The sequence below is a fragment of the Tasmannia lanceolata genome, unplaced genomic scaffold (genome assembly GCF_043159265.1).
Source record: "Tasmannia lanceolata isolate RefF3 unplaced genomic scaffold, GAP_Taslan_0.1 ptg000019l, whole genome shotgun sequence".
NCBI lineage: Eukaryota > Viridiplantae > Streptophyta > Magnoliopsida > Canellales > Winteraceae > Tasmannia > Tasmannia lanceolata.
The window spans coordinates 9282267-9310081 of NW_027518696.1; the positions used below are offsets into that span (position 1 = coordinate 9282267).

At 39.9% G+C, this 27815-nt stretch overlaps 2 protein-coding genes and 1 pseudogene across 2 annotated transcripts; all 3 read right to left on the bottom strand.

Annotated features, from left to right (window-relative positions):
- Positions 1-5743: 5743 nt before the first annotated feature.
- On the bottom strand, positions 5744-7108 carry LOC143853088 (UPF0481 protein At3g47200-like). The gene has a single exon (XM_077362807.1). It carries the CDS (start codon positions 7077-7079, stop codon positions 5889-5891), a length of 1191 nt encoding a protein of 396 aa, XP_077218922.1. The 5' UTR covers positions 7080-7108; the 3' UTR covers positions 5744-5888.
- Positions 7109-11684: 4576 nt separating this feature from the next.
- Positions 11685-13076, bottom strand: LOC143852277 (UPF0481 protein At3g47200-like; annotated as a pseudogene).
- Positions 13077-14332: 1256 nt separating this feature from the next.
- Positions 14333-15904, bottom strand: LOC143852278 (UPF0481 protein At3g47200-like). Its single transcript, XM_077361682.1, has one exon. The coding sequence runs from the start codon at positions 15879-15881 to the stop codon at positions 14508-14510; it is 1374 nt and encodes a 457-aa protein (XP_077217797.1). The 5' UTR covers positions 15882-15904; the 3' UTR covers positions 14333-14507.
- Positions 15905-27815: the final 11911 nt, after the last annotated feature.

Sequence of the window (27815 nt, forward strand, 5' to 3'; positions counted from 1 at the left end):
AACCCTAGCCGGAGCCTCAGGTCGAGGAGAATCAACCCTAACATTACTGCCTCAAAATATCTCAACCCTAACCCAACTTGTCTGGTAGGGTTCGGGTTGGCCCCGGGTAAAAACAATAAGGTATTAAGGGCCCATTTGGCTAAGGTGAATTTTTTTCATGATAAATCCGTGTCTCCAAGTAGAGATGTGGGTGAAGTCACTTAACATCAGGAAACAAAAAACAGGAAGTCTCCGGTGTTGAGAAGCGGCAAAAAAATCAGGAAACAAAAAAATTTACTTAAAATCTAATCAGCAGTTTCCTGATTTTTTGCCACTTCTACTACTTGGAGACGCTAGTTTCTTGTATTTTGTTTATGGATTTTTGCCACTTCATCCGCCTTACCCCTCTCTCACCACTTTGGAGTCACCGATTTATCATGATAAATAATTCCTGGCTGCCAGATGTGCCCCAAACCATGGCCCTTAGATTTTGAAAATCATAATAAAATCACATTAAAATTAGAGGGATGGGGTCGCGTTTATTGGGGTTCCACCCGAAAGCAAAAATCCCATGTCGGAATATAGAACCTGATCTGTAGGACTTACAGGGCACTCTCTCCTTAATGGCTAGCTTTTGAGGATGACTTCTACCTAGGTCCCACAGGCTTACCCAAGGCCTCAAGTTTTAACCCAGCCCAAAATTAAATTAAATTGCCTTTCCCAGTTGCACCTCTAGTATGTAGTCCTCACACTTGGTTTTTATTAAGGTTGCATCATGGGTCGGGTTTTACCGGACGAGCATCGACCTGACCCGAAGATAACATGGGTCGGGTTTAGAAATCATGGGTCTTGGGTAGGGTCGGGTTTAAAGAAATAACCCGACTCATATAGGTTTACTATGATTTTCTTAAATATCTCTTGAATAACTTATCAAATTATTTCCCAATATAATGATATAGTTGTTTTCATTATGGTTATCATGTTTGTTATGTGAAAATATAGTTTCTTTTTAAATTTACACTCGATGACATAAATTTAGAGATTTTTGCTGTGATGATTTTCTTTCCTAACAATCTTTAAAATTAGTCACTTATCCTACACTAAAAAATTAAAACCTGACCCGTCCCGACCCAACCTTATAAACTACTTGCTTAGGATGGGGTTTTCCTATAAAAAATTAGACCCGACCCGATCCAACCCATAGTTAGCAAAACTCCGCATTTTTTTAAAAAAAAAAAAAAAAACGCGTTTGATTGGTTTGCCGTTTAAAACTCCATTTAAAACTTTTACAACGAATAAAACTCCGAATATGTTTTTAGGCAAAAGTTTTAAACACGTTTAAAATGCGTGTTATGCATTTAAAACATGTTTTTTTGGCCATCTTTCCAATTTTACCCCCACAATATTTTGTAAATGACAAAATTATATACTCTTTTTCTTGTGTTTCCGTTTTTTTTACTACGTTTTTTTGAACCAATACCGTATTAAACTCGAATTTTTGTCATCCCGTTTTTTGCCGAATCACGTTTTGCTAACCATGATCCGATCCAACCTAAGTTGCAACCCCAGTTTTAGTGGAAGGAAAACAAAAAGAGAGAGAGGATAGAAACCCATTTGAGATGTATTTACTGTAGATTAAATACATCTCGAATGACATATTCTTCTTATTTTTGTCAACATGATTAATTTTAGACTTTAATTATATGGTTTTTTGTATTTTAATTTTATTTATTTATTTGGGCATAAGAGGACATAATAGAGAACATGACCTTAGATAGGAGAGAATGGAAGAAAATGATCCATGTAGACAAACCAAGTGTCAAGATTAGACTTAGTCAATTTGAGCCGTATAGATTCTTTCATCTTCTTCATGAAAATTTTCTAAATGATTCATTAGCTGACCCCAACTAGTTTGGGACAAAGGCTTAGTTGAGTTGAGTTGAGATTTGCGCATAAGAGGACACTATTGATAAGAAAAAGGAATCAGGACTAGTATATCACCTCTGTAAACTGCCAGAAAAATAATGATATAATTCGGGCAGTGATATTTTCTCCCCCCTCTGATGGATATTTCCCCCCCTTTAACAGATATCGTTAGGATATAGAAAGGGGTGGAGGAGCCATCATTGGCTCCAAAAGGCTTAAAAGTTAACTATTTCTTTTGGGGGGGGGGGGGAGAGATATTTTTTTTCCCCATAGGGCGGCTCTTTTCAATGAAGTCACCACATACATAAACAAGTGACAAACCACAAACCTACCATATTGCAAAGCTAAAAGAAAAAGAAAGAGAGAATAAGAAAAGAGTGAGGAAAAAAAGATCTGGGCTTTTGTAGCTGCTCCCCACGGCCAGGTTGGCCATGTGGCCATGTTTTTATTTTCCCACGTCGGAATATAGAACCTGATGTGTAGGGCTTATAAGGCACCCTCTCGTTCTGAGGGTGAGTTCTACCCGGGTCCCATAGGCTTACCCATGGCCTCGAGTTTTAACCCAGCCCAAAATTAAATTAAATAGGGTTGCCTTTCCCAGTTGCACCTCTAGTATGTAGTCCTCACACTTGGTTTTTATTAAGGTTGCGTTGTGGGTCGGGTTTTACCCGACGAGCATTGACCTGACCCGAAAATAACATGGGTCGGGTTTAGAAATATGGGTCTTGGGTAGGGTTGGGTTTAAAGAAATAAAGCCCGAAACCTGACCCGACTCATATAGGTTTACTATGATTTTCTTAAATATCTATTGAATAACATATCAAATTATTTTCCAATATATTGATACCTTTTTAAATTTACACTTGATGACATAAATTTAGAGATTTTTGGTGTGAAGATTTCTTCTTTCTACAATCTTTAAAATCAGTCACTAATCTTACACTAAAACAATTAAAACCCGATAAGACTTGACCCAACCTGATAAACTACTTCGGTAGCGTGGGGTTTACGAATCTCGGGTTTTCCTATAAAAAATTAGACCCAACCGGACCGGACCCGATATAATTTCTCGGCTAGGGAAGCTGGGTAGGGTTTTGAAAAACAATCCGATCCAACCCGACCTAAGTTGCAACCCTAGTTTTAGACTTTTAGTGGAAGAAGAACGAAAAGACAGCAAAGTCGAGGATAGAAACACAGAGTTTTTATATGATGAAAGGCCTTATAGTCCATTATTTTTCAAAAAGTACCGTACGGCCAACAGATGGGCCACAGCCTAAATAGGTTGTGCCCCAAAAATCATTTCCATGGGTTGATCCTAACCCTCATAGGGTTACGATCAACCCTCTAATGTGTAGTCCCTCTATAGATCGGACGGTTAGGACCAACCTACGACCTAAATACGTTGTGCCCCAAAAATCATTTCCATGGGTTGATCCTAACCCTCTAGGGTTACAATCAACCCTCTAATGTTCAGTCCCTCTATAGATCGGAGGGTTAGGACCAATCAACAGAAATGATTTTTGGGGCACAACCTATTTAGGTTCTGGCCCATCTAATGAACGGTTTGGATCATCCTAGGTGTTGGTCGTACGGTACTTTTTGAAAAATAATAGAATATAAGGCCTTTCATCATATAAAAACTCTAGAAACACAAAACCAAGATAATAGGGGAACAAACCATAAAAGAAAGAGCACCGATAACTAGGGCTGCAACTCCGGTCGGGCGGGTCGGGTTTTGGAGAACCCAACCCTACCCGATAAATATCTCGGGTCGGGTCGGGTCGGGTTTTTTTTCGGAAAACCCACGATTCCCTAACCCGGCCCTACCCATGATAAATCTCGGGTCGGGTCGGGTTTTTTCACGTTGACGCAATTTTTTAAGGAACATTCTTGTTTAGCAAGGCAACTCAACTCATAGAAGTAGAAATTACACTCACATTACACTTGAATCAAACAATGATGTAATTACAATCACATTACACTTGAATCAAACAATGCTGTAATCAAACAATGTTGTAATTACAATCAAACAATGTTGTAATTACAATCAAACAATGATGAATCAAACACTTGAATCAACTCAACTCATAGAAGCAGAAATTACACTCACATACAATAACAGTGGGTGCGTGGGTTTTCACTTTTAACTTTTAACTAACAATAGAAAAAAATGTACATACTATAACTTATGTAACTCGGGTCGGGTCGGGTCGGACCCCTTCAAACCCGGCTCGACCAGAGATTCATGCGGGCTTTTGAATGCTCAACCCGGCTCGACCCGAAACCCATGAAACCTGAACCCAACCCAAGCTATTTTCTGGTCGGGTCGATGCGGGTCGGGTAAACCCCGGCTCGAGTTGCAGCCCTACCGATAACGCTTTTAGCATCATATCTCACTCCATCAAAAAATAGCTTCAATACATCGTACTTTCTTGGTGCTGGGCTAAGCTCCTCAAGCATTGCAATCCTTGCAGGTGGTGGACAGCTACCACAAGGATCAACTCAATCGATCCCCTGAGGTGTATCGACATGTGGTTTCAGTTTTCTTCAGCACTAGCATGTCTACAGAAAGGTACTAGCACGGTTGCATTACTAAAATGAAGGTAAAACTAATGTTTTGGGCCTTGATAATCTTGAAAATATTGTGTACAGCCATTTTACCACTTCAATGGTGAAGTTGATTGGTCATGCAAGGCTTGGAATAGCTTTGAATCTTCCCCAAAAATGACAAAAAATAACCAACATAGAGAAAATGTTTTAAGCCTACTGCCAGAGAAAAAATTTCCTCTCCTTTTCTTCTCGTTTCTCTTATTTATTGTCTTTTTTCAATCCATTTATGGTATCTTTTATTCCTTCGGGGACTGAGAGTCAATTTCAGGTCTTTTAATATTTGTGAAAATGGATGTGTGCAAAATTAGCAAGTTGGCCCTTTTTAAAAAACATAAACTAGGCCAGTTAAGTTATAGTAATTTGCACTAGAAAGAGTTTTATAGGTTGATAACTTGAGATTATTAGTTCTCTCTATTTTCGTTTTTATGAAAAATTTCACTTTGCAATGTGCCAATGTCAAAATCTCAACTTTTCTTAGACAATTTTAGGTTCCAAGCATGCATTAGGCTTTAGCATAGAATTAAAAGTTATATGATCCACTAGGCAAGTAATATTGAAGCATATCAATGATGGTTGGTTTTGCGGGGTTTTACGACTTTTGTAATTGAACGAGGATGACATGATTTGCAATTCCATCTATGCAGATAATTTTTTTTATTAATGATCTAGTTCAAATTGCAAATAGTTTGGATGGATCACTTGCTGATCTAAACTATCCCTTTGCTGGCTTTACTATGGTGGCTGATTAGGTAAACTATTTGATTGGTGGCTTCTATTATTTGGGAACTCACTTAATGGATAGTCCAGTTTGATTGCCAAACCATCAATGTCCTTTACGGCAATGATTTCCACCATATTATTCATCTTTGCTTTCATTGGATGATCTTGACCTTTCAACTTTCAAGTCTGGAATGCAATGGAAGATTGAAACATGAAATGGCAGTGATCCATATTCAGCTGGGAATTATAATATCCATACATTTGAGCACACCAAAAATAGAAGGAAAGAGAAAATGAAACCTTAAATGCCTGTTTCTACCCTCATTTTTTCAGCTTTAGTTTCTTGATAGCTATTAGTTTAGATGGGTGAGATTTTGCACCAGTAAGGATGGTGCAACCACCATGTGTACTTTTCCTCTGCTCAAGCTCTTCTAATTGATGCAACTACCTGTCAAATACTGGGCACAACCAGTGTTACTACAACTCTAGCCATGAACAGGTGGTTCGATCCGAAGCAATTTTGACATGAACTTGGTTTCGTCAATTAAAACTTCTAGTCTGGCAAATGATTTTCCACTAAATTCATTTCTTCAAACATGATAGCAATCACATGAGAATTGTTCTTAGTTAAACAATTTCAAATGGAATTAGACCTAAGGAGGGCTGGCATACGACAAGATGGAGAAGAAGGTCTGTATGAATGTGAGAGTGAGCATAACAATGGCTGCCACCAAAGATATCATGGTCCATGGATTGCTGAAATAACTGTGCACCAAGTTTGCCCTCCAGACATGCCAATTAGTCTCGCAATATTTGTTCACATCCTTGAACATTTTGGACAGGTACCTATCTTCGTAATTGACAGCCACCCCCTTCGCCAACCGGTTGAAAAGAAGCGCCACCTCTTCATCGCTACCCAACATATGATGGATGATCTTATCTTGCTTGAGTATGGAGACATCTTTCGGTGTATTGACGAGACAGTCCATTAAGATGGTGTAGTCTGTGATGTGAGCTCTTGAGGTAGGAAAGCACTGCTCAAAGGCGATAGAGTTTCGAAAGAGAGAATTGGTAGAATCATAGATAGAGATATGTGGGATTTCCATCACCCCTTTACTAAAATTTACATCCAAGAAGCTACCCATCATCTTCTTCGGCTTGAACTTGACTCCCGCCTCTTTGAGTTCCGTCACTGAGGGGATCAATGTCGGCGGTTCAGGCTGTATTTTGTTGCTTGATGCCAAGAGCCCGCCGTCCAAAGCAAGAGTGGGATTGTATGTGAAGCATTGGATTACAGAGTAGTCTAAAATATTATCCGCAGATGGTGAAAAACGCCAGTAAAATAAGTGTAGGAGATGAAGAACTTTGTCACTTGGGGGATGAATTCCACTGTTTCTTGGCAAGAGAGGATCGAAGAAATTGAAGGTGAGCTGCAAGAGAGAGGAAGAGATATTCGATTTGTGGACGAGTTCGAATAAAGACTGTAAGACAAAGAAAGGGAGTTGGTTCTCTAGGAGGAGCATGTCATGGGCTACAAGGGGAAGCAGCCAATTTGTGTCATACACGGGATCTTCTTGGGCTTCTTTGTTTCGGCCAGGAAAGAACTCTCCCTTTTCCCTGGCCATCACTGCCTCCTCGTGATTGAGGAAAAGCTCGACGATGAAACAGTCATCAACCACCATCATTTGAACAAATTCATTGCTCTCAAGGTGGTTGGTGCTTTCAGAGTAGCAACTTCGAGCTCGCGTCTCCATTTTCTTGATCGTTGCTAAGTAATTCTCTAAGCTGAGATCCACGTTTCGAGAGAGAATTGCATTTAGATAGCGCCATTTGTGATCTTCCATGGCTCGTAGGCATTGCTTTCCATGGTGATACGGGCGATGGAGATGATATTGGGTTCGTAGGCCTTCTCATCAGTCTCGTAGATGTGCTTGGGGACTCTGTAGATGCTGCTTTGCTCTTTACTAGCCGGCACGCTACTAGTGACTGCAAGCTTGTGTTTCATGGAAGTAACCCATGCTTCATCAATATCTATTGGGTTACCTGCGTTTTCCATTATCCCTTTCTCCTCCTCCTCCTCCTCTTCCTACTCTCTCACCCTTTTCTTCTTCTTCTTCTTCTTCTTCTTCTCTCTTCTGAAAGTCTTACTTCCTACTTACTGTAGTCAGGAAGAAACCCTAATTTCCTTCTTCATGGTCATTGTTAATGGCCGAAATCAGAGCATAAATCAAGTGAGAAAAGGTTACTTTGGCAAAGACAATGAGAATCTCCAGACATCTTTGCTCCACCAGTGGCAAACAGAAAAGAAGGATGTTTGCCAATTAGTCCTGCTTTGCAAAATTATTGTTAAAGTGTCATTTTCAGTCACATTTTAAAATGGTTGAAAAAGTAAATCAGTTACATTTAATGACGTGGATCCAATCAAGAGCCCTTTTGCGGCATGCAAGGGCTCCCTTCTATCTATCATTTCTCCTTTAAGAATTTCATATTTCACTTTCTCAACCGACTTTAAAAATGACGTGGATCTATTCAAGGGCCCTTCTTTAGCCCTTGCACAAAGAGGGCCCTTCAATCTATCATTCCTCGTCTTTTAGTACCTGCTTTTGGAATATAATTGCCATACCCTCAAAAAACAAACAACAAACGGCAGTTATTTTTTCCATTAAAATTTGGGAAATGATATTTTCCCCCTCTTAAATGGATAAAATCCCCCTCTTTAACGGTTTATGTGAGAATGGTTCATTGCTCGAGGATAAATTCACCCCCTTTAACGTTTTTCTTTGCCTTTAAAACTTAACGAATAGCGTTAAAAGGGGGGATTTTATCCATCAGAGGAGGGAAAATATCATTCCCCTAAAAATTTTAAAATAATAAAACTCCCCTCAACCTTCTCTCATTGCACACACACACTCTATCCATTCTCTACTCTTGTAACGTGAACACTTGGTGTAGCCAGCAACCGAATGGTTTAGGGGAGTGATATATTCGACCCCTTTTCTTCCTCGGGCCACCCCCTCTATTGTGTTATGACTATAGCCTTTTCACAGTGGAAAATGGTTGTCCACAAAAGAAAAAGGGGGCAAATATATCATTTTCTTGTTTAGATCTTTGAAAAAAAAAAAATACGAGCAGAAGGGCTCTTCATTGGATCACGTCATTTTCAGTTACATTTTAAAATCGGTTGAAAAAGAAAAATCAGTTACATTTGTTGACGTGAATCCAATTATGAGCCCTTTTGCGGCTCTTTATGCAAGGGCTCCCTTGTATCTATCATTCCTCAAAAAATACATAGCCTATGCACAAACATCATACAATGTATATTTCAAGAAAAAAAAATTACATGGGCCCACTTTGTTCGAAGATTCAAATTGCCGCTAAAATCATCGCCAATAGGGTGATCCTAACCTAGGTAGAGAATTATATATGGTGTCATTCGTTAGCAAATTGGAGGGCTAGGGTCATCCAATGGAGATGATTTTTGAAACAATTGATTGGTTTAGATCTTGGAACAATGATCACGAACGCCATATAATCTCTTCTTTATGTGCTATAATAGGTGGGCCCCATCTTCTTCGAAGGGGCAACAAAAAAAGTATATGATACGTCATATACCACGTTGTTTGAAGGCCTTTTCACAACAAAAAAATATGTGCACATACACACAGACGCCATGCACAGAGGGCCCACCTAATATATGTGCACCTAATTACGGAGGCCATATAGGATCCAAACCATTCACTTGTTTGGCTTTAATGTAAATCGGTTGTGACCCAAAAATCATCTCCATAGGATGATCCTAACCCTCCGATCCGTAGAAGAACGACACCATATATAATTCTTTACATATCAAAAGAGTTAGGGTCATCCTATAGATATGACTTCCGAGGCAAGGCCGATTTATGTTGGGGCCAATCAAATGAACGGTTTGGATCTTTGAACAAAGTGAGCCCAAGTGATTTTTCAAAAAATATACATCGTATGATGTCTCTGCTTATAGGTGATGGGCCTTCTTTATTAAAAATCTAAAGAAAGGGAAATGACATATTCGCAGCTGATATTTACACACCTTTTAATTCTGCGGACACCCGATTTCAAATTGGTAACTATCATTTCGAATTAATGAATAACGTTTTAGCAATAGCTTTTGCTAAGGGAATGATATTCCCTCTAAACGGATAAAATCCCCTTAACAGTTTCTGTGAGAAAATTTCACTGCTGAGTATAAATTCACTCCGTTTAACGTTTTTGTTTGCCTTTTCCTCTAAAAGGATAAAATCCCCTCAACGGTTTCTGTGAGAAATTTTCACTGCTGAGTATAAATTCACCCCCTTTTAACGTTTTTCTTTGGCTTTAAAACTTAAGGGACAACGTTACCATCAGCGGGCATCATTTCCCTTTTGCTAATTAGGGGAAAAAACAACAAAACGTGATTTTCGTTAATAAAGGCAGATGAAAATGAAGTCAAAAATGTGGGCTTCAGTGCTTCACAGTAGGGGTGACCCGAACCTTCGCTTCCCACCCAATTTTGGCTCGGTTTGGGTTAGGGTTGGGAAAATCCAACCTGATTTAATTTCAGGTTGGATTAGGTTTGAGGCCTTGCCAAAATAACCCAACCCAAACTCGACTTCCGTCCTCTAATTTAATCATTATTTTCTTTTGGTTAGCATTTTTTTCTTGTATTTTTTCTGTTTGGCTCTAGGTGATCTCGAACCGAACCGAACCGAACCGAACCAAACCAGACCCAACCCAACCCAACCCAACCCGATTTTGGGTTAGATGGGTTGGCTTAGGGTCGAGAGATTTAGCAGCGTGTGTACATGATTGACTGGTTTCATGCTTACTGGACATCCCATATCAAATTTATTTTTGTGAGACCCGTATATAATTTCCCATAAAAAAACGTCATCTGTTCAGGTGGGACTGGATCTTCCCTCCTATTACAAATGTTTTGTCCAGTTCAAATTTTCTTGGAATTCTCGGTTCAACATCGACTCGATCAACGTTCCAAAAAGCAAATGTAAGTTGGCCACAGCATAGCATTTCTTGGTAGCCTAGTTTAGATGGGTGTTAAGAGTGCTTTTCTCCATAGTAATCTTTAAAAATCAATATTTAGGTGGTTTTGAAGAAACAGTCTCTGCCTGCAGCAATGCTCAAATCTTATCAAGGCAAGCTTCTAAAGACAGAGTTTGAAGTTAGGGATGGGTACGACTCAAATAGGATTTCTTTTGCACACTTTGGTGCCCAATATGATGCTGGAACTATTTCCTGTAGGCATTGTGAGGAACAGAAATGCAAATAAAGCTGTCCTCATGATTTTTGATGCAGGATCGTATGATAGGATTGCAGAGGCCTACACGATGTGGATGGACCATCCAAAGAGGGCCCACAAATAATATCATTTCAGCAAATACACTCGTATGGGAACTTGCCCAATTCAAAGCTGCTGTTTTTTTCATTGTTAGAAATATGGAAGATTGTTAAAGGGAGGAATTATTTGACATGAGAGACAGAAGTTGCCCATCTTTACATTTTTAGTTTTAGCTTTAATTAGTTAGTTACTGTTTTTAACAATTATTGCATGTCAAGGACTATTGAAAGAAGAGGCGAACGTGAGGGAGTTTTAGCTTTGGAGAAATATTAAAGAAAGTTTTTTTTGTGAAGAGTTTTGCTCTCAACTGTTGGAGTTTCCTGCAAACCCGTGAAGGGTTCTCAACCTTCACAACCCTTCTAGCTTTTTCTTTGTGTATTCTTTTCGCCGTTAGAGTAGTTGTCCGACGCCCGACATTAATTTTTACCGAGAAAGTTTTCAGCAGTAATCAGCTTGAACATGCTCAAGGATTGTGCAAGTATGCTTAACAATGATGGTGCAGCACACTGCCATTAGATCTACTCCTAATTGAATTTTCTAGGGAGATCTGCAATTATACTTCTAAAAGATGATGATTAGCGTTACATTGAGTAGTTTTGATAACAGATGTTGCCGGTAAACATCATGACTAATCGTGGAAGAACCAATTTTTGGTCCCTGAATTAATTCGTCTGCAAGACCCTTGAGGAGTTTTAACAGATTTCTACAACTTTGATGAACTCCAAAACAGGCAAAATGCCCATTCAATGCTATTTTTTTACTAGTGCAGCTGTATTAATTTACTCTAACTTTGCTGATTGATACAAGTGCCATGAGTACTTTTCCTCCTGTCTAGCTTTCAGTTGGCACAATTAGTGTTACAAAAACTCTCTAGCCATGAACAGGTGGTTCGAACCACAGCAATTCTGACATGAACTTGGGTTCATCAGTTAAAAACTTCTAGACTGGCAAAAGGTTTACTAATTAATTCGTTTCTTCAAACATGATATAGAATTGTTCTTACCGTAACAATTTCAAATGAAATTAGAATTAATCACATGATAATTGTTCTTTGCTAAACGATTTACTATTTCAAATGAAATTAGAACTGAGGAGGGCGGGCATACGAGAAGACAGAGATGAAGGTCTGCGTGAATGTGAACGTGAGAATGAGAATGGCTGCAACCAGAGACATCATGGTCCATGGATTGCTGAAATAACAACGCACCAAATTTGCCCTCCAGACGTGCCAATTGGTCTCACAATATTTGTTCACATCCTTGAACAGGCAGGAGAAGTAACAATTTTAGAAATAAACGCCAACCGCCTTCCCTAACTGGTTGAATAGAAGCGCCGCCTCTTCATCACTACCCAACATATGTTCTATGATCTTATTATGCTTGAGTATGGCAACATCGTTCGGCGTATTGAAGAGACAATTCATCAAGATGGCGTAGCTTGTGAAATGAGCTCCTGATATTGGAAAGCATTGCTCGAAGGCAATAAAGTTTCGAAAGAGAGAATTGGTACAATCATAGATTGGGAAATGTGGGATTTCCATCACTCCTTTACTGAAATTTACATCCAAGAAACTACCCATGTTCTTCTTCTGCTTGAACTCAACTCCCGCCTCTTTGAGCTCTGTTGCCAAGGGGATCGACTTGGGCAGTGCGGGCCGTCTTTTGTTCCACGAAGCCGGGGACCTGTCTGTGAAAGTAAGACGGGGCAAGTAGCAATAGTAAGAGCAGAATTCATGTGATTTCTTGTTAACCGGCAAGAAACTAGAATGAAACAAGTGTAGTAGATGAAGGACTTTTCTGGGGTCTTCGGCTGTAGTTTTAATTCCATTGTTTCGGTGCGAGAGACGATTGAAGAAATCAAGGGCGGGCTGTAAGCGACTTGTTGACAAGCTTGAGTAAAGACTGTAAGACAAAGAAGGGAGTTGGTTCTCTAGGAGGAGCATGTCATGGGCTACAAGGGGAAGCATCCAATTTGTGCCATATATAGGATCTTCTGAATTTCCTTCATCCATGGCCTTCTTCCACTCGATCATTGTCTCCTTGCTCTTGAGGAAAAGCTCAACGATGAAACAGCCGTCCACCACCATCATTTGGACCAATTCATGGCTCTCGAGGTGATCAATGCTTTCGGAGTAGCAGCTTCGCGCTTGCGACTCCAATGCCTTGATCGCTGCTATGTAATTCTCTAAGCTGAAATCCAAGTTTCGAGAGAGGATTGCATTTAGATAGCGCCACTTGTGGTCTTCCATGGATTGTAGGCATTGCTTTCCATGGTGATAGGGGCCTATGGAGATGATTTTGGGTTCGTAGGCCTTCTCATCAGTCTCATAGATGTGCTTGGGGACTCTGTAAATGCTGTGTTGATCTTTACTCGCCGGCTCGCTGGTAGTGGCTGCGAGTTTATGTCTCATGGAAGTAACCAATGCATCATCAATATCTACTGCATGTTCCATATGGTTATCTGTGTTTTCCATCATCCCTTTCTCCCCCTTCCTCTCTCAGCCTTTTCTTCTTATATAAGGAAAATGAAAATCTAGTCATAGATGTAGGCTTCTTCCCTCTTTCCTCGATTCTTCCTGCTTTTCTTTCTTCTCACCAAAGTCCCATTGATCAACAGCCTTGATCAACGGTCCAACCAGAAAATGTAAGTGGGCCACGGCCAGTTGTTTGACTATTGGGTACAACATAGTTGCTGCCCTTGGTGTTTGATCCAAGGGCAGCCTCTTATAAAATCGGCTGCAGATACACACGGACCCATATAAAAACTCCCTTAAATGGCAGTTTTTTCTCAGTTCTAGTTGCAGTTTGTAAATGGCTGTGTTAGTTTAGATGGGTGTTAAGACTTTTTTCTCTTAATTGAATTTTAAGGAGTCAATACTTTTAGGTCGTCTTGAAGAAAGTGTGTTAGTTTAGATGGGTGTTAAGACGCTTTTCTCTTAATTGAATTTTAAGGAGTCAATAGTTTTTGGTGGTTTCGAAGAAAGAGTCTCTGCCTGCATCAATGTTCAAATTTTATCAAGACACGCTTCCAAAGGCAAAGAGTTTTAAACTAAATGCTTTCTCATAGCTAGGGATGGGTACGAGTCAAATGGGATTTCTTAGTTGAACTATTTACTGTACCCAAGGTAAGGAACAGAACTACAAATAAAACTGTCTTCAGGATTTTTACCTGGGAAGTTTTCACCAGTATTCAACTTGAACATGCTTAAGCATTGTGCAAATATGTTTAACAATGATGTGCAGTCCCACTGCCAATGGATCCACTAATTGAATATTCTGGGTCCTAATAACTTAGTGCTAGTGCAAAATCTCATAGCAAGAATAGTGCAGATCTCCACGGAGATCTACAATTATATTTAAAAGATGATAACCAGCATTATAGCAACCAGTTTGGATAAACAGATGCTGCTGGAAAATATATAAGAATCATTAGTTCATTACTATTCGCGGAAGATCCGATCTTTGGTCCAAAAATTAATTAGTCTGTTAGACCCTTAAGGAGTTTTAACTGATTTGTAGAAGAACTTTGAGAATTCCCAAAATAGGCAGAATTCAATATCCATGCTAAATTTCATCCATGCAGCTCTATTAATTTCTTCAAACTTTGCTAATTGATGCAACTACCATGAGAACTTACTTTGCCTCCAGTCAAGCTGTCAGTGGAAACAACCACTGTTACTACAAATCTCTGGCCATGAACAAGTGATTTCGAACCACATCAATTCTGGCAAGTACTTGGGTTTATTAATTAAAAACTTACAGACTGCAAAAGGTTTACTAATAACTTCATTTCTTCAAACTTGATAGCAATCACATAAACTATCAATAAATCTAAATGAAATTAGAACAAATCAAGTGATAATTGTTCTTTGCTAGACGATCGACTAATTCAAATGAAATTAAAACTACGGAGGGCGGGCATACGAGAAGACGGAGAAGAATGTCTGTGTGAATGTGAGAGTGAGAATAAGAATGGCTGCGACAAGAGACATGATGGTCCATGGATTCCTGAAATAACGATGCACCAAGTTTGCCCTCCAGATGTGCCAATTGGTCTTGCAATATTGGTTCACATCATTGAACAAGTAGTAGAAGTAACAATCTTCGAAATCTACGGCCACCCCCTTCCCCAACCGGTTGAAAAGAATCGCCACCTCTTCATCACTACCCATCATATGTTCGATGATCTTATTCTGTTTGAGTATGGCGACATCATTTGCGGTATTGATGAGACAATCCATCAAGATGGTGTACCTTGTGAAGTGAGCTCCAGAGATTGGAAAGCATTGCTCGAAGGCGATAAAGTTTCGAAACATAGAATTGGTAAACTCATAGATTGAGAGATGTGGAATTTCCATCACCCCTTTACGGAAATCTACTTCTAAGAAGCTACCCATATCCATCTTCTTCTGCTTGAACTTGACCCCCGCCGCTTTGAGCTCTGTCGCGGAGGGGATTAACTTGGGAGGCGCGGGGCGTATGTAATAATAATAAGACAAGAAATCGAGTGCTTTCTTCTTAACTGGCAAAAAACCAGAATGAAACAAGTGTAGGAGATGAAGGATTTTTCCGCGGTCTTCATCTGGAGGATCAATTCCATTCTTTCTAGGCAAGAAATTATGAAAGAAATTGAGGGCAAGCTGCGACAGAGAAGAAGGGGTGCTCGATTTGTCGACAAGTTTGAATAAAAACTGTAAGACAAAGAAAGGGAGTTGGTTCTCTAAGAGGAGCATGTCATGGGCTACAAGGGGAAGCATCCAGTTTGTGCCATATATGGGATCTTCATCGGCTTCCTTCTTTAGAAGGAAGATCTCTTCTTCCTTCATTGCCATCTTTGCCTCGGAATTGAGGAAAAGCTCGACGATGAAACAGCCATCGAGCACCATCATTTGAACAAACTGATTGCTCTCAAAGTGGTTGATACTTTCGGAGTAGCAGCTTCGCGCTCGCACCTCCATTTTCTTGATCTCTGCTAAGTAATTCTCTAAGCTGAGATCCATGTTTCGAGAGAGGATTGCGTTTAGATACCGCCATTTGTGTTCTTCCATGGTTCGTAGGCATTGCTTTCCATGATGATACGGGCCGATGGAGATGATTTTGGGTTCGTAGGCCTTCTCATCAGTCTCATAGATGTGCTTGGGGACTCTGTAAATGCTGTGTTGATCTTTACTCGCGGGCTCGCTGCTAGTGGCTGAAAGTTTCTGTCTCATGGAAGTAACCCATGCTTTATCAATATCTACTGTTGTATGTTCTCTATGGTTTTCTATGTTTTCCATCATCCGTTCTCCTCCTCCTCCTTCCTCTCTCTCTCTCTTTCTCACCCTTCTTCTTCTTCTTCTTCTTCTTCTTCTTCATATAAGGAAAATGAAAATGAAGTCATAAATGTGGGCTTCACAGTTCACACTAGGCCATAGATTTAAGTAAATGTATTGCTAGCACCACTCGCATCTCCATCATTCTCACCATGTGTGTTCAGGATTGTCTGCTCCCATGCTTAATGGAGATCCCATCTGAACAATCAAGGGTTTGATCGAACTTATTTTTGGGGGACCCATTTATAACTTCCCGTCAGAATATCATCTATTCAGGGTGGGACACTGGATTTTCCCAGATGGTTATCAGGACATCCATGTGCTTACGATACATGGTGGGTCGAGAGTTAGATGGGAGAGTTAAAAAGGATGTACTTACGATACATGGTGGGTCGAGAGTTAGATGGGAGAGTTAAAAATGATGTACTTACGATACATGGTGGGTCGAGAGTTAGAAGGGAGAGTTAAAAAGGATGTACTTACGATACATGGTGGGTCGAGAGTTAGATGGGAGAGTTAAAAAGGATGTACTTACGATACATGGTGGGTCGAGAGTTAGATGGGAGAGTTAAAAATAACCCTTCTAACTAAATTACTGTCCATTTGACTTTTGGAGTTTTTCCCCTTTCATTTCTACTTCTTGCCTCTTTCATCGTTTCGTCCTACTCTCCTCCTCTCCTCCTCTCCTCCTCTCCTCTCACCAACCTCCCATCTATTGACCAGAGAAGATTTTTCTCCGAATTCTCATGTCACTATTTTCAACACAACAAGTTACTAAAGAAACCCGCGTGGATAGTGATCAACGGCACTGATTAACAATCCTATCTGCAAATGTAAATGGTCCACAACTCCTAAAAACATAAATATCTAGCTTGGGACGGGTTTTTAAATCTGAAACCCAACCTGCCCGAGACCCCGAACCCCAGAATTGTCGGGGTTTTTCAATCTGAAACCCAACCTGCCCGAGACCCCGCAAATATGCAGCTCGGGTCACGTTCAACCCGAAAAAAGGTCCGGATAGCTTGGTTTGGTATTTCGAGTAAGTGACTAGTAAGTGAGTCGCTCGGTTTGGTATATTCTATTTGCCTGGGGATTTGATTTCCCTATTTAGCCTGGTAGATCTTCTAGGAGCAGGAGGACTAATCGACTGTAGAGTAGAATCATCTACTCACCGAAACAAGTAGAGTTCACCGACTCACTATACCTTCGGCCTGTTAAAGTAATTAGGTCAAGCAAGAGGTTGCTTGAAGCATTACACCCAAGGTATCTAGTTTGGAATACCAAGTTTGTTGCCTCCAGCCCCTATATATAGAGATACACTAGGGTTAGAAGAGGTTAATGGGCTCCAGCCCAAATGGGCCCACTACACCTGGTCCATTACCTATTGGGCTTATATTAGAACATACATGGGTTATATGATATACCCAACAATCTCCTCCTATGTTCTACATATAGCACAATCCAATAGATAGATAATGTGATGTCCAAACAAAATTATTGAATCATCCATATCACCATATCAATAAAGATTTGTAATCCAACTGAAAACAAAAATACTTTAAAGAATAACCAAGAGTTTTAGAAATAATCTAAACTCAAACATAAGCAGTTTTATATGTAGGTGAACTATTTAATCAACGTAAAAGAAAATAATAGTTCCACTGCACTATAAGGATTCACTCATCAAGTAAGTCATCCTCATCAAGATCCAAATTGAGGCAATCTCCTCCATTTTCGCCAATTCCTGTAAATTATCAAATATGAATTTCATTAAAAAAATAAATCCAATCATTTGTGTATTTTACTAAAAGTATCTAGTTCTACCAGAAGAACTTAGTACAATTTCATAATGGCTGAAAAATAAATATCAATATCAATAAACATCAATGTCAAGTTTCAATCAAGAACCAGACCTAAACAGTTTCTTTACAAAGAACCATTCCATGTTTCCATTTGGAATGTTACAGGCATCATATCCAAATTGAGTTAAGCTGTATCATCAAATTTGGAATGAAACAACCTTTCCCAAGAAGGACATGTCATCAAATGTGGAATGACATAAAGATAACTGTAAACATCATTGAAACATATCAAGTGCTTATCTTGGCCAAGATAGGGAGATTCGAAAATTTCAAAATAATATGAATGTAGGTTAAGACACGTCTACACAGTCTTTAACCCCATCTCCCCCACAGTTTTGAATATTCGATCTTTGTTCAGTCCCTTCGTAAGAGCATCGGCCATATTATCCTTCGATCTCACATCAACCAAAGTGATAATACCTTGTTCTAGAAGATAATTCAGCGTGGCATGTTTCAGCCTGACATGTCTCCTCTTACCATTAAAGAGTGAGTTTTTCACAATCGTAATTGTAGCTTGATTATCACAGAACAAACTTAAAGAGTTAATCTTTAAATGGGTCAATGGAATGTCCAGGATCAGATCTCTTATCCACTCTGCTTCATCTCCTGTAGAAGCTAAAGCATAAAGTTCCGATTCCATAGATGACAGAGCAATACAAGTCTGTCTCTTTGACTTCCATGCAACAGCGGCTCCACCCAGTGTAAAAACATAACCACTGGTAGATTTACTGTCTCCTAATTCTGATCCCCATGATGCATCAGAATACCCTTCCAGGATAGGAGGATGGCCAGTATAACATAGAGCATATCCTTGAGTACCCTTAAGGTATCTCATCAGCCTCAGAAGGGCATCCCAGTGCTCATGGCCAGGATTACTAGTGAAACGACTCAGCATGCCAACTGTAAAGGCTATGTCTTGTCTAGTGCAACTCATAGCATACATGAGACTACCAATCAGTTTAGAATAATCTAACTGATTCACACTGTCTCCTCCATTAGAGATCAGCTTCTTGGTATAATCAAATGGTGTCTCAATCGGTTTACACTCACTGTATCCCCATGTAGAAAGTAGTTTTTCAATATAATGGGCTTGGCTAAGAGTAATCCCTTGCCTTTCAAAACTTACTTTCATACCAAGAATGGTGTCAACCACACCAAGATCTTTCATGTCGAATTCTTGAGCCAAAGTGGTTTTCACGTCACTCACTACAGAGAGATCGGAATCAAGAATCAACATATCGTCTACATACAAACAAATAATCGCAACCTTATTCGACACAGAACGATAGTAAAGGCATTTATCTGAGTAACTGGTCTGAAAACCAAAGCTCTTTACTACCTTGTCAAATTTTTGATGCCACAATTTAGGTGCTTGTTTAAGACCATACAAAGATTTGTGTAACTTACAAACTCTGTTCTCGAAACCTTCCATGACAAACCCTTCAGGTTGGTTCATGTAGATTTCCTCTGTGAGGTCTCCATTAAGGAAAGCCATTTTTACATCCATTTGATGCACAACATACTTCTCAATAGAAGCCAAAGCAAGAAGAATTCTTATCGTTGCCAAATGACAGACCGGTGAGTAAACATCAAAGTAGTCTATCCCACTGACTTGAGTATAGCCCTTAGCTACTAAACGTGCTTTATACCGAGCTATGGATCCGTCAGGATTAAGTTTCTTCTTCAAAATCCACTTACAGCCCACAGTCTTAGCCCCTTTTGGCAAATCGACTAGCTGCCAAGTTTGATTTTGTAGCAGAGAGCTCATTTCATCATCAATGGCTTCTGCCCACAACAAAGAGTCCCTAGATCTCATCGCTTCCTTATAGGTTGATGGATCATTCTCGACATGGTAGGTCACAAAGTCCTCACCAAAGTTCTTGGGTACTCTATCTCTTGTAGAAACTCTTAAAGGTTCTGATGTAGAAATCAGTGTAGGACAGGTGTCAGAAGTATTATGTTCAAACTCTACATGCGATTCTGTAACCATCTCAGTATCGCCAGGTAGGTTCAAACCATGATCTCTGAGAAATTTATTCTCAAAGAATACTGCATCTCTAGATTCTATAACCAAATTGGTAGATAGATCCAAAAACCGATCAGCAGCACTATCTTCTGCACCACCTAGATAAACACAAGTGTTTGTTCTAGGTCCTACCTTAGGTCTCCTAGGGTCTTGTATCCTCACATAAGCAATACAGCCCCAAGTCTTAAGAGTGTCATATCTACAAGGATGTTTATGCCATAACTCATAAGGAGTAGTGGTCAACTTAGAGTGGTGTACTCTATTCAGGATGTGATTTGCAGTTAAAACTGCTTCTCCCCAATAGCTAGTAGGCATGCCAGCTGTCAATAACATAGAGTTTAACATTTCAGTTAACGTCCGGTTCTTACGTTCAGCTATGCCATTAGATTGAGGTGAGTAAGGAGCAGTAGTTTCAAGTATTATGCCCTGAGAGGCACAGAATTCCTTGAACTCTGTCAAAGTGTATTCTCCTCCTCGATCACTCCTAAATCGCTTAATTTTCAAGTTCAATTGATTTTTAACACGATTCTTGAAAATTTTAAATTTATCAAAAGCTTCATCTTTCGATTTTAGGAGATAAATATGACAATATCTAGAAAAATCGTCTATAAAAGTGATTAAATACTTCCGACCACCTCGAGTAGTGAAACTTTTAAAGTCACAGAGGTCAGAATGTATTAACTCAAGAAGTTGTGTGCTCCTAGAAACCGAACGAAAAGGTTTTCTAGTGATCTTGGTTTGTGCACACACTTTCACATCTGTCAAATCTAATCGATGTATCTAAAGGTATATTATAAGTTTTAGCAAGTTTGACCAGTTTTCTATAGTTCACATGTCCCAATCTAGTGTGTAACAACTTAGGATCAATCAAAGTGGAACTAACCTGACTAACGGTTTCATTTGCTAAACTCAGTCTATACATACCATCGATTAAGAAAGCACAGCCAAAATAATAAGAGTTAACAGTTAAAGTTACTCTACCACCCAAAAAAGATGAACACATGCCAGCATTGTCTAAAAGACTAATAGAAATTAAATTCTTTTGAATAGCAGGAACTACTTTAACATTTTTTAAAGTTAGTATTTTACCTGAAGAAAGGACTAGGTTCGCAGTTCCAGTGTGAGTCACTTTTGCCTCAGCTCCACTAGCCACTGTAACGGTCTCTTTCACACCAACAGCATCCGTAAGTAGTTTCTTCGAGTTGCAAACATGGCAGGTGGCTCCTGTATCTAACCACCAGTCTGAAGAAGTACTGGCCTTACCATTGCCTAACATGGCAATAAAGCTCTTAGGCGCAGCACTGCCCACTATCATATGAGCTTCCTTTTGTGGTGTGTCAGATTTAGCCTTCTTAGGTTGTTTACACTCTGCAGCAAAATGACCCCATTTCCCACAGTTGTGGCACTTGCCCTTCTTTTTCTGAAAGATAGTCTTTTTGGCCTCCAACTTGGGATGGTCACTTTTAGGTGACTTGGATTTCCGAGGAAATTTCTTGGGATATGTTACCGCGTTAGCAGCAGACTGTTGCTGCTTAACCATCTCCAAGTTATTCCTAGCTCGATTCTCATCTTCGATTCGAATGAATCGTTTGAGATCATCCAGACCCACTTGCACCTTTTTCCGATACATCTCGGTTTTGAAAGAATGCCATGCAGATGGTAATTTGTATATAATTGCACCCACAAGAAATGAATCACAGACAACTATTTTTTCATTATTCAACTTAGATCTCAAATTCTCTAGATCAGTAACTTGAGGAGTGATTTCCTTGTCTTCTTGAAACTTGAAATCCATGAATTTGTCCACAAGATGGTCTTGGACAATTCCTCCTCCTTCTTGAATTGAGCATCTAAGTTGTCCCATATTGCTTTAGCAGTGTTAAATTTACTATAGGTTTCTGCAAGACGATCTGAAAGACAATTCAACAAGTAGTCTTTGCAGAAATCCTCATCCCTAAGCCATTGAGATTCATCAACGTCTTCATCCGTCTCAGCAAAGGTACTCAACACAGTGTAAAAACAATTCATATATTTTAGACTGAACTGAGTCTTTCGCTTCCATGAGTTAAACTCAGATCCACCAAAGGATTGAAGTTTGACCATCTCAAACGGCATAGCATTCTTTTCCATTGTATAATTAAAATGAAAAGAAAATTAGAAAGCGTGCACCTGATTGGCGAAATGCGAGAACCCAATCCAAGAAAGTGGCCGACCAACAAGGAAGCGAACCCAAAAAGCAACCGGTGAGGGAGGGCTGCCAATATCAATTTCCAATATAAGGTTGGTTCACAAAGACGATTCGGCCAACAGTCAAGAGATTAGTGCAAGCTTTTTGAAGGAGCTGCCCCCGTTCAAGCTCTATCCTCGTTTCGGTTGGAAGGAGTTTATAAAACCCCCAACAACAACAAAAAAACGATGTGGGTTTGATCAAGAATTTCGCCCACCAAGATCAGCCGAGAGGAAGTTGTGAAGGACTAAGACCAAGAAAACAATGGGCGTCGCCTCTCTCTGTTTGCAAGGAGTAGAAAGAGAGAAACCCACAAACTTGATTTCAGCTCCTCTGTTTCTCCTTCTCAATTTCCACCCGAAATCACCCTAATAGAGTGATAGTGATGTGGTGGAAGAAAGAGAGAAAGACACGCCTCTGTGGGTTGGAAAATCACAAGAGGGGTTACAAGATGGGTTTCCCAAATTTGTGGTTTGACAAAGGTTGCTTGGTGGGAGAGAAGTTGCAACCGATGGGTGAAACCCACGTCCCTACAATCCAATTGATTTCAACGAGGGTCGGTGGTTTGCAGAGATCCACTCCTTTCAAAAAAAAGAAAACGTGAATGGGTGGAGAGATCCCACAGCCGTAGTCTTTGTTGAAGCTCGGACAAGTAGAGTTTGGGGTTTGATCAAACGAAAGAGAAACAGCCAACTTGTTTTTCCTTGTTAGAAGAAAATCACGCCCAAATCTTTATTCCAAGAGAGACGCTCAAGATTCCGAACAAGATAGAGACGGCTTTTTCTTTTTTTTTTTTGATTCAAAGGAACAGATCCAAAGAGGCAGACGTCCTCTCTATTGTTCTTCAAAAGACGTGAGTCGCAAAAACGGATGGCGGAAGAAAACCCAACAAGCGTTCAGAAAACCCACGAGCAGAGAGAGAGGCTAACAGTCCAAAAACTCGGTTTTTTTTTTTTTTTTAGGTCAAGTGATGCTTCAAGATTTTGAATCCCAAGGTATCTAGTTTGGAATACCAAGTTTGTTGAGATACACTAGGGTTAGAAGAGGTTAATGGGCTCCAGCCCAAATGGGCCCACTACACCTGGTCCATTACCTATTGGGCTTATATTAGAACATACATGGGTTATATGATATACCCAACACGGCCTACCTCGCTACGTTCACTCGGGCTTATCTTGAGGAGAATCCCTTCGTTCGCTCGTTGTTTATAGCCGCGCCCCCTCAGGCAGAGCTTAAGGGGGAGTACAGACAGAGGGGGGAAAGCCCCCTTTGACACCAAGGGATAAGAGCAGATTGCTGGTGCTCGGGTCACGTTCAACCCGAAAAAAGGTCCGGTTGAGTTCGGGTTCGGGTTGACTTTTCCCAATCCGGGTTGAGTTTGGGGTGGAAAGAAGGGTTCCTCTGGTCGGGTCGGGTCAGGTCGGGTTGGACTGAATCTCGTTGGGTTAGAAAAATGGGTTATCGGGTCTGGTTGACCTCAACTCGACCCAAGTTGCAGCCCTACCTGAAATCTGAAAAAATTTTCATTATTACTTTCCATGACGTTTTTTTACCATAAGTATTTAATTCCACCTAAATTATTGCCCCCCTCGGCCCCTCCCTTGTACGCTTACTGTCTCAAATTAATGCCCCGGCCCCACCTCTTTATCAGTTAGTGGAAACACCAAAAAAAGGGCTAAGGAAAGAATCCGGGTGTAAAGTCTCAGTTTCCCCCATTTTTACTGTTGACCAGAAATTTCTTTTTAGGATCAATTACCAATGGGGGACAAAAATTAGGTGAAATTATCAACAGGACCCATGCTTTTCAGAAATTATCAACGGAGGACAAAATATGTCTTGTCATTAAAAGCTGGACGAAATGCCATTTTCTTAAGCAACACGTTTTGCTTTTCCACTTTTCCTCTTCTCCCTTCTTTCCCTCTTTTTTTTTCACTTTTTCATTTTCAACTTTGTTTTTTTCTACATTACCAGTCATCTTCTTCATCATTTTAGCCACCATTGGAGGAGGGAAAGCTCAAAAACTTGAAACGTGAGTTCATTCCCATTTCTCTCTATATCTAGGTTTTGTTTTTCATTTGTTGTAGGGTTTTGTATTTCTCCTTCCCCCTTTCAATAGAGGATGAGGAAGATGAATCGTACGGTAGAAACAAAAAAACGTGAAAATGAATGAGTGAAAAAAAAAAACAGGAAGTAAAAACGTGTTCATAAGAGACTTGATAAGCCCATTCGGAATTTGGTAACCCCATTTTGATACTGGATAACCCCAACCCCATAGACTTGAAAACTCCCTTCCAAAACTCCAGTACCCTTGGGCAATTTTAAGGGACTTGATAAGCCCATTCGTAAATTGGTAACCTCATTTTGATATTAGATAACCTCAATCCCAAATACTTGAAAACCCCCTTCCAAAACTCTAGTACCCTCGGCCAATTTTCAGGCCAATTTTCAAGGATTTGATAAGCCCATTCAGAAATTGATAACCCCAATCCAAAGACTTGAAAACCCCCTTCCAAAACTCTAGTATGCTTGGCCAATTTTTAGGGACTTGATCACCCCATTCGGAAATTGGTGACCCCATTTTTTGTACTAGATAAATCCAATCCTAGAAACTTGAAAACCCTCTTCCAAAACTTTAGTACCCTCTGCCAATTTTCAAGCACTTGATAAGCCCATTTTGATACTAGATAACCCCAATCCCAAATACTTGAAAACCCCCTTCCAAAACTCTAGTACCCTCGGCCAATTTTCAGGGACTTGATAAGCCCATTCTGGAATTGGTAACCCCATTTTGATACTTGATAGCCCCAATCGTAGAGACTTGAAAACCCCCTTCTAAAGTCAAAACGTGTTGTATATGCCAAAGGGTATTTTCGTCCAGCTTTTACTGACAAGACATCTTTTGTCCCCCGTTGATAATTTTTTGAAAAACATGGGTCATGTTGATAATTTTGCCTAATGTTTGTCCCCCATTGGTAATTGGTCCTTTTTTTATGTACGGCGGTAATTTACTCATTTTTTTACCATTCTATTCAGACTTTAGGGTTTATAAAATAGGAATAGGAGATTGGATGTTATTTGAGAAATTATATGATGTGTTGCCAAGCCGTATTTTTCAAAAGTAAAGTACGGCCAACTCTAGATGATCCAAACCGTCTATTTGTTCGGCCACAAGGTAAATATGTTGTACCCTAAAAATCATTTCCATAGGATGATCCTAAACGTCCCATCTATAGAGGTTATCATAATGTGCAGTTCCTTGATAGATAGAGGGTTAGGATCATCATATGGAAATGAATTTTGTGGTATAACCTATTTATGGCCCAACAAATGGACGGTTTGGATCATCCTATGGATTGGGTCGTACCATGCTTTTTGAAAATTACAGGTTTATACAGCGGCGCATCATATAAAATCTCACTGTTATTAAGGCATGTATGGGATTTGAGATTTTTAACACCGGAACTGCGTAGCTTAAGATATATTGAAGGTATTTGAGGCTCAAAAGAAACTGGGATTTTTTTGTAAGGGGTTGGTCGAAAAAAACCTCTAGTTTTGTTGGAGGAGGAAATCTAGTGTTTTTTTTTTATCGTGGGTGGGAAGGGGTAGTAGAGATAGGCTGATTTGGATTGCAAGAATTTTTTTAAAAGAACAAGTATATTCTGTAAAAAGGGGCCTTTTAAGGGTACTTTTGAGAATTTTTGGACCGAGGAGGCCAATTTTGAGATTTGGGATTTTTACTGACTAGGTTCAACCCCACAACATATTGCCTAAGGTGGCAGCCGAACCAAAACCGAACCAAAAATTCGGTTTCAAATTTCGGTTCGGTAAAACCAAACCGATGATTGGTTCCGTTCGGTTTGGTTGGACAATAATAAATACGCCCTTTTTCATAGGAAAATTATAAATGTGCACCTTTTCATCGGTTCGGTTCAGTTTGGAGTGTTTCGGTTTCGGTTTTGGTTCGGTTCGGTTTCGGTTTCGGTTCGGAGGTAAGCATGTTTGGTTCAGTTTCGGTTTGGGGGTCAAACCGAACCGTTGCCACCCCTAACATTGCCTCCACTTTAAGTCATTGATCTCATCGATTCTGTGCAACGTTCAAAAACATGATTTTTGGCTCCGGGATTCAATTAGTCTATTCGATGATCGCTATCAATCCAAACCATCATATCTTCTTAAACTAATGTCAATTGCTGGGGATTTCATTTTGAATACATGCTTACTTGGGATTAGGTGCTCGGATTTGATATATTTGTAGGTCTGGTAGGGCAACTGCATCATTTTAAGTACATTAGTGATGTCGAATTCACTGATTACTATGCAATTTTTGGATATTTGGAGCCCTTGATGATGATTTCTGATCGATCAGAGCTTGATATCATCAATTGGCTCAATTAGTTGTGGTCAATCATTTCATTGAGAAGCGCCATCAGATGATGTTAAGGTGGGTGGGCCCATTGATGTGGGCAAGTTTCCATAATTTTTGTGGTCCTTCATGGATTCTTTTCAATCTTGAGACTTGTGTGTTGGCCCATCGAACCTATGTTGAGATTTGTGTGTGGGACCATCGAAATTTGGTGCTAATGTGGCTCCGGGTGTCTGAATGACCCACTTGCCTGGTGCTTGAAGGAAAGCATGTGAAGGCAGTTCAAATTGTACAACTTGGGTTGGGTCAGGTTGAGCTTTTGCTAAAAAAATGAATAGAAATCAACCTGAGCCCGACCTAATTTTAAGGTAAAAGCTCAACCCGAATTCTAAGAAATCAACCCGAGTTGCACCCCTAAGATCAATCGGGCTTCCTCGCTCCTTATTCTGCAAGTAAAACTGGCTGTGGGTGATAAAATGTGGTTCTCAACAATAATGTAGCAGCCAAAGTGAGATAATTCAGGCCTAAAGATACCGCCCAAGACTACGTGCTTGAGAAAGGACCTAGGAAATGAGACGCATCCTAGCCTAACAAGATTATGGGCCTTGGGCCTATGCAACGCTAATGGAGGATAGCAAGCCTATGCAAGGATCAAATAAACCACAACTTGCTATACTTGGAGAACAACGCCAAAGCGATATAAATCGTGGGATAAGTTGTTCCTAGGATTGGCTACCCTGTCTGGATGTTTTTATCTTGAACTAATCACTGGGATTTCCTATTTGTATTGCATATACCCTACCCATTTGGGCTCTTTTCGGCATAATGGAGGATAGCAAGCCTATGCAAGGATAACATAAACCCTGCCTTGTAATTCCCAAGGAGAATAGCCCCTTTGCAATCTTCTTTGAAAAGAAGGATAAATTTAGATTTTGGAAAAAAAAAATCCATAAAGAATGTAATTTACTAAGGACATGTTTGGCTGCCATGAAAGTTTTTTTCGTAAAATATTAGTTTATCAAGTTGTGAAAGAGGGACAAGGAGTGTGGGAGAGAGAGAAGTGAGAGGGCTAGAATGATAAGCTTATATTCCATGAAAATAAATTCATGGTTGCCAACATGGCCTAAATGCTGGAAAATTCATTTTCCATGAAAAAAATTCTAATAAAAATATGTTAAGTAATCAAACAGTCCCTAAGGCCATGTTTGGATTCCAAGAAAAACATTTCTGATGGAATTTTTTTCTGAGGAGATTTAAAGGTAAAGGGTATCATTATGGTTAATTTGGAGGGATATTATAATAGACTGAACGTTGACCCACTATTAAAAATTGAATAGGTTTGGTTCGAGTGATTGGAAGCTTTTGGGGCGCACACATGACACACCCATTGTGGCAATAAGGACTGTCATTAAACAAAAACTCA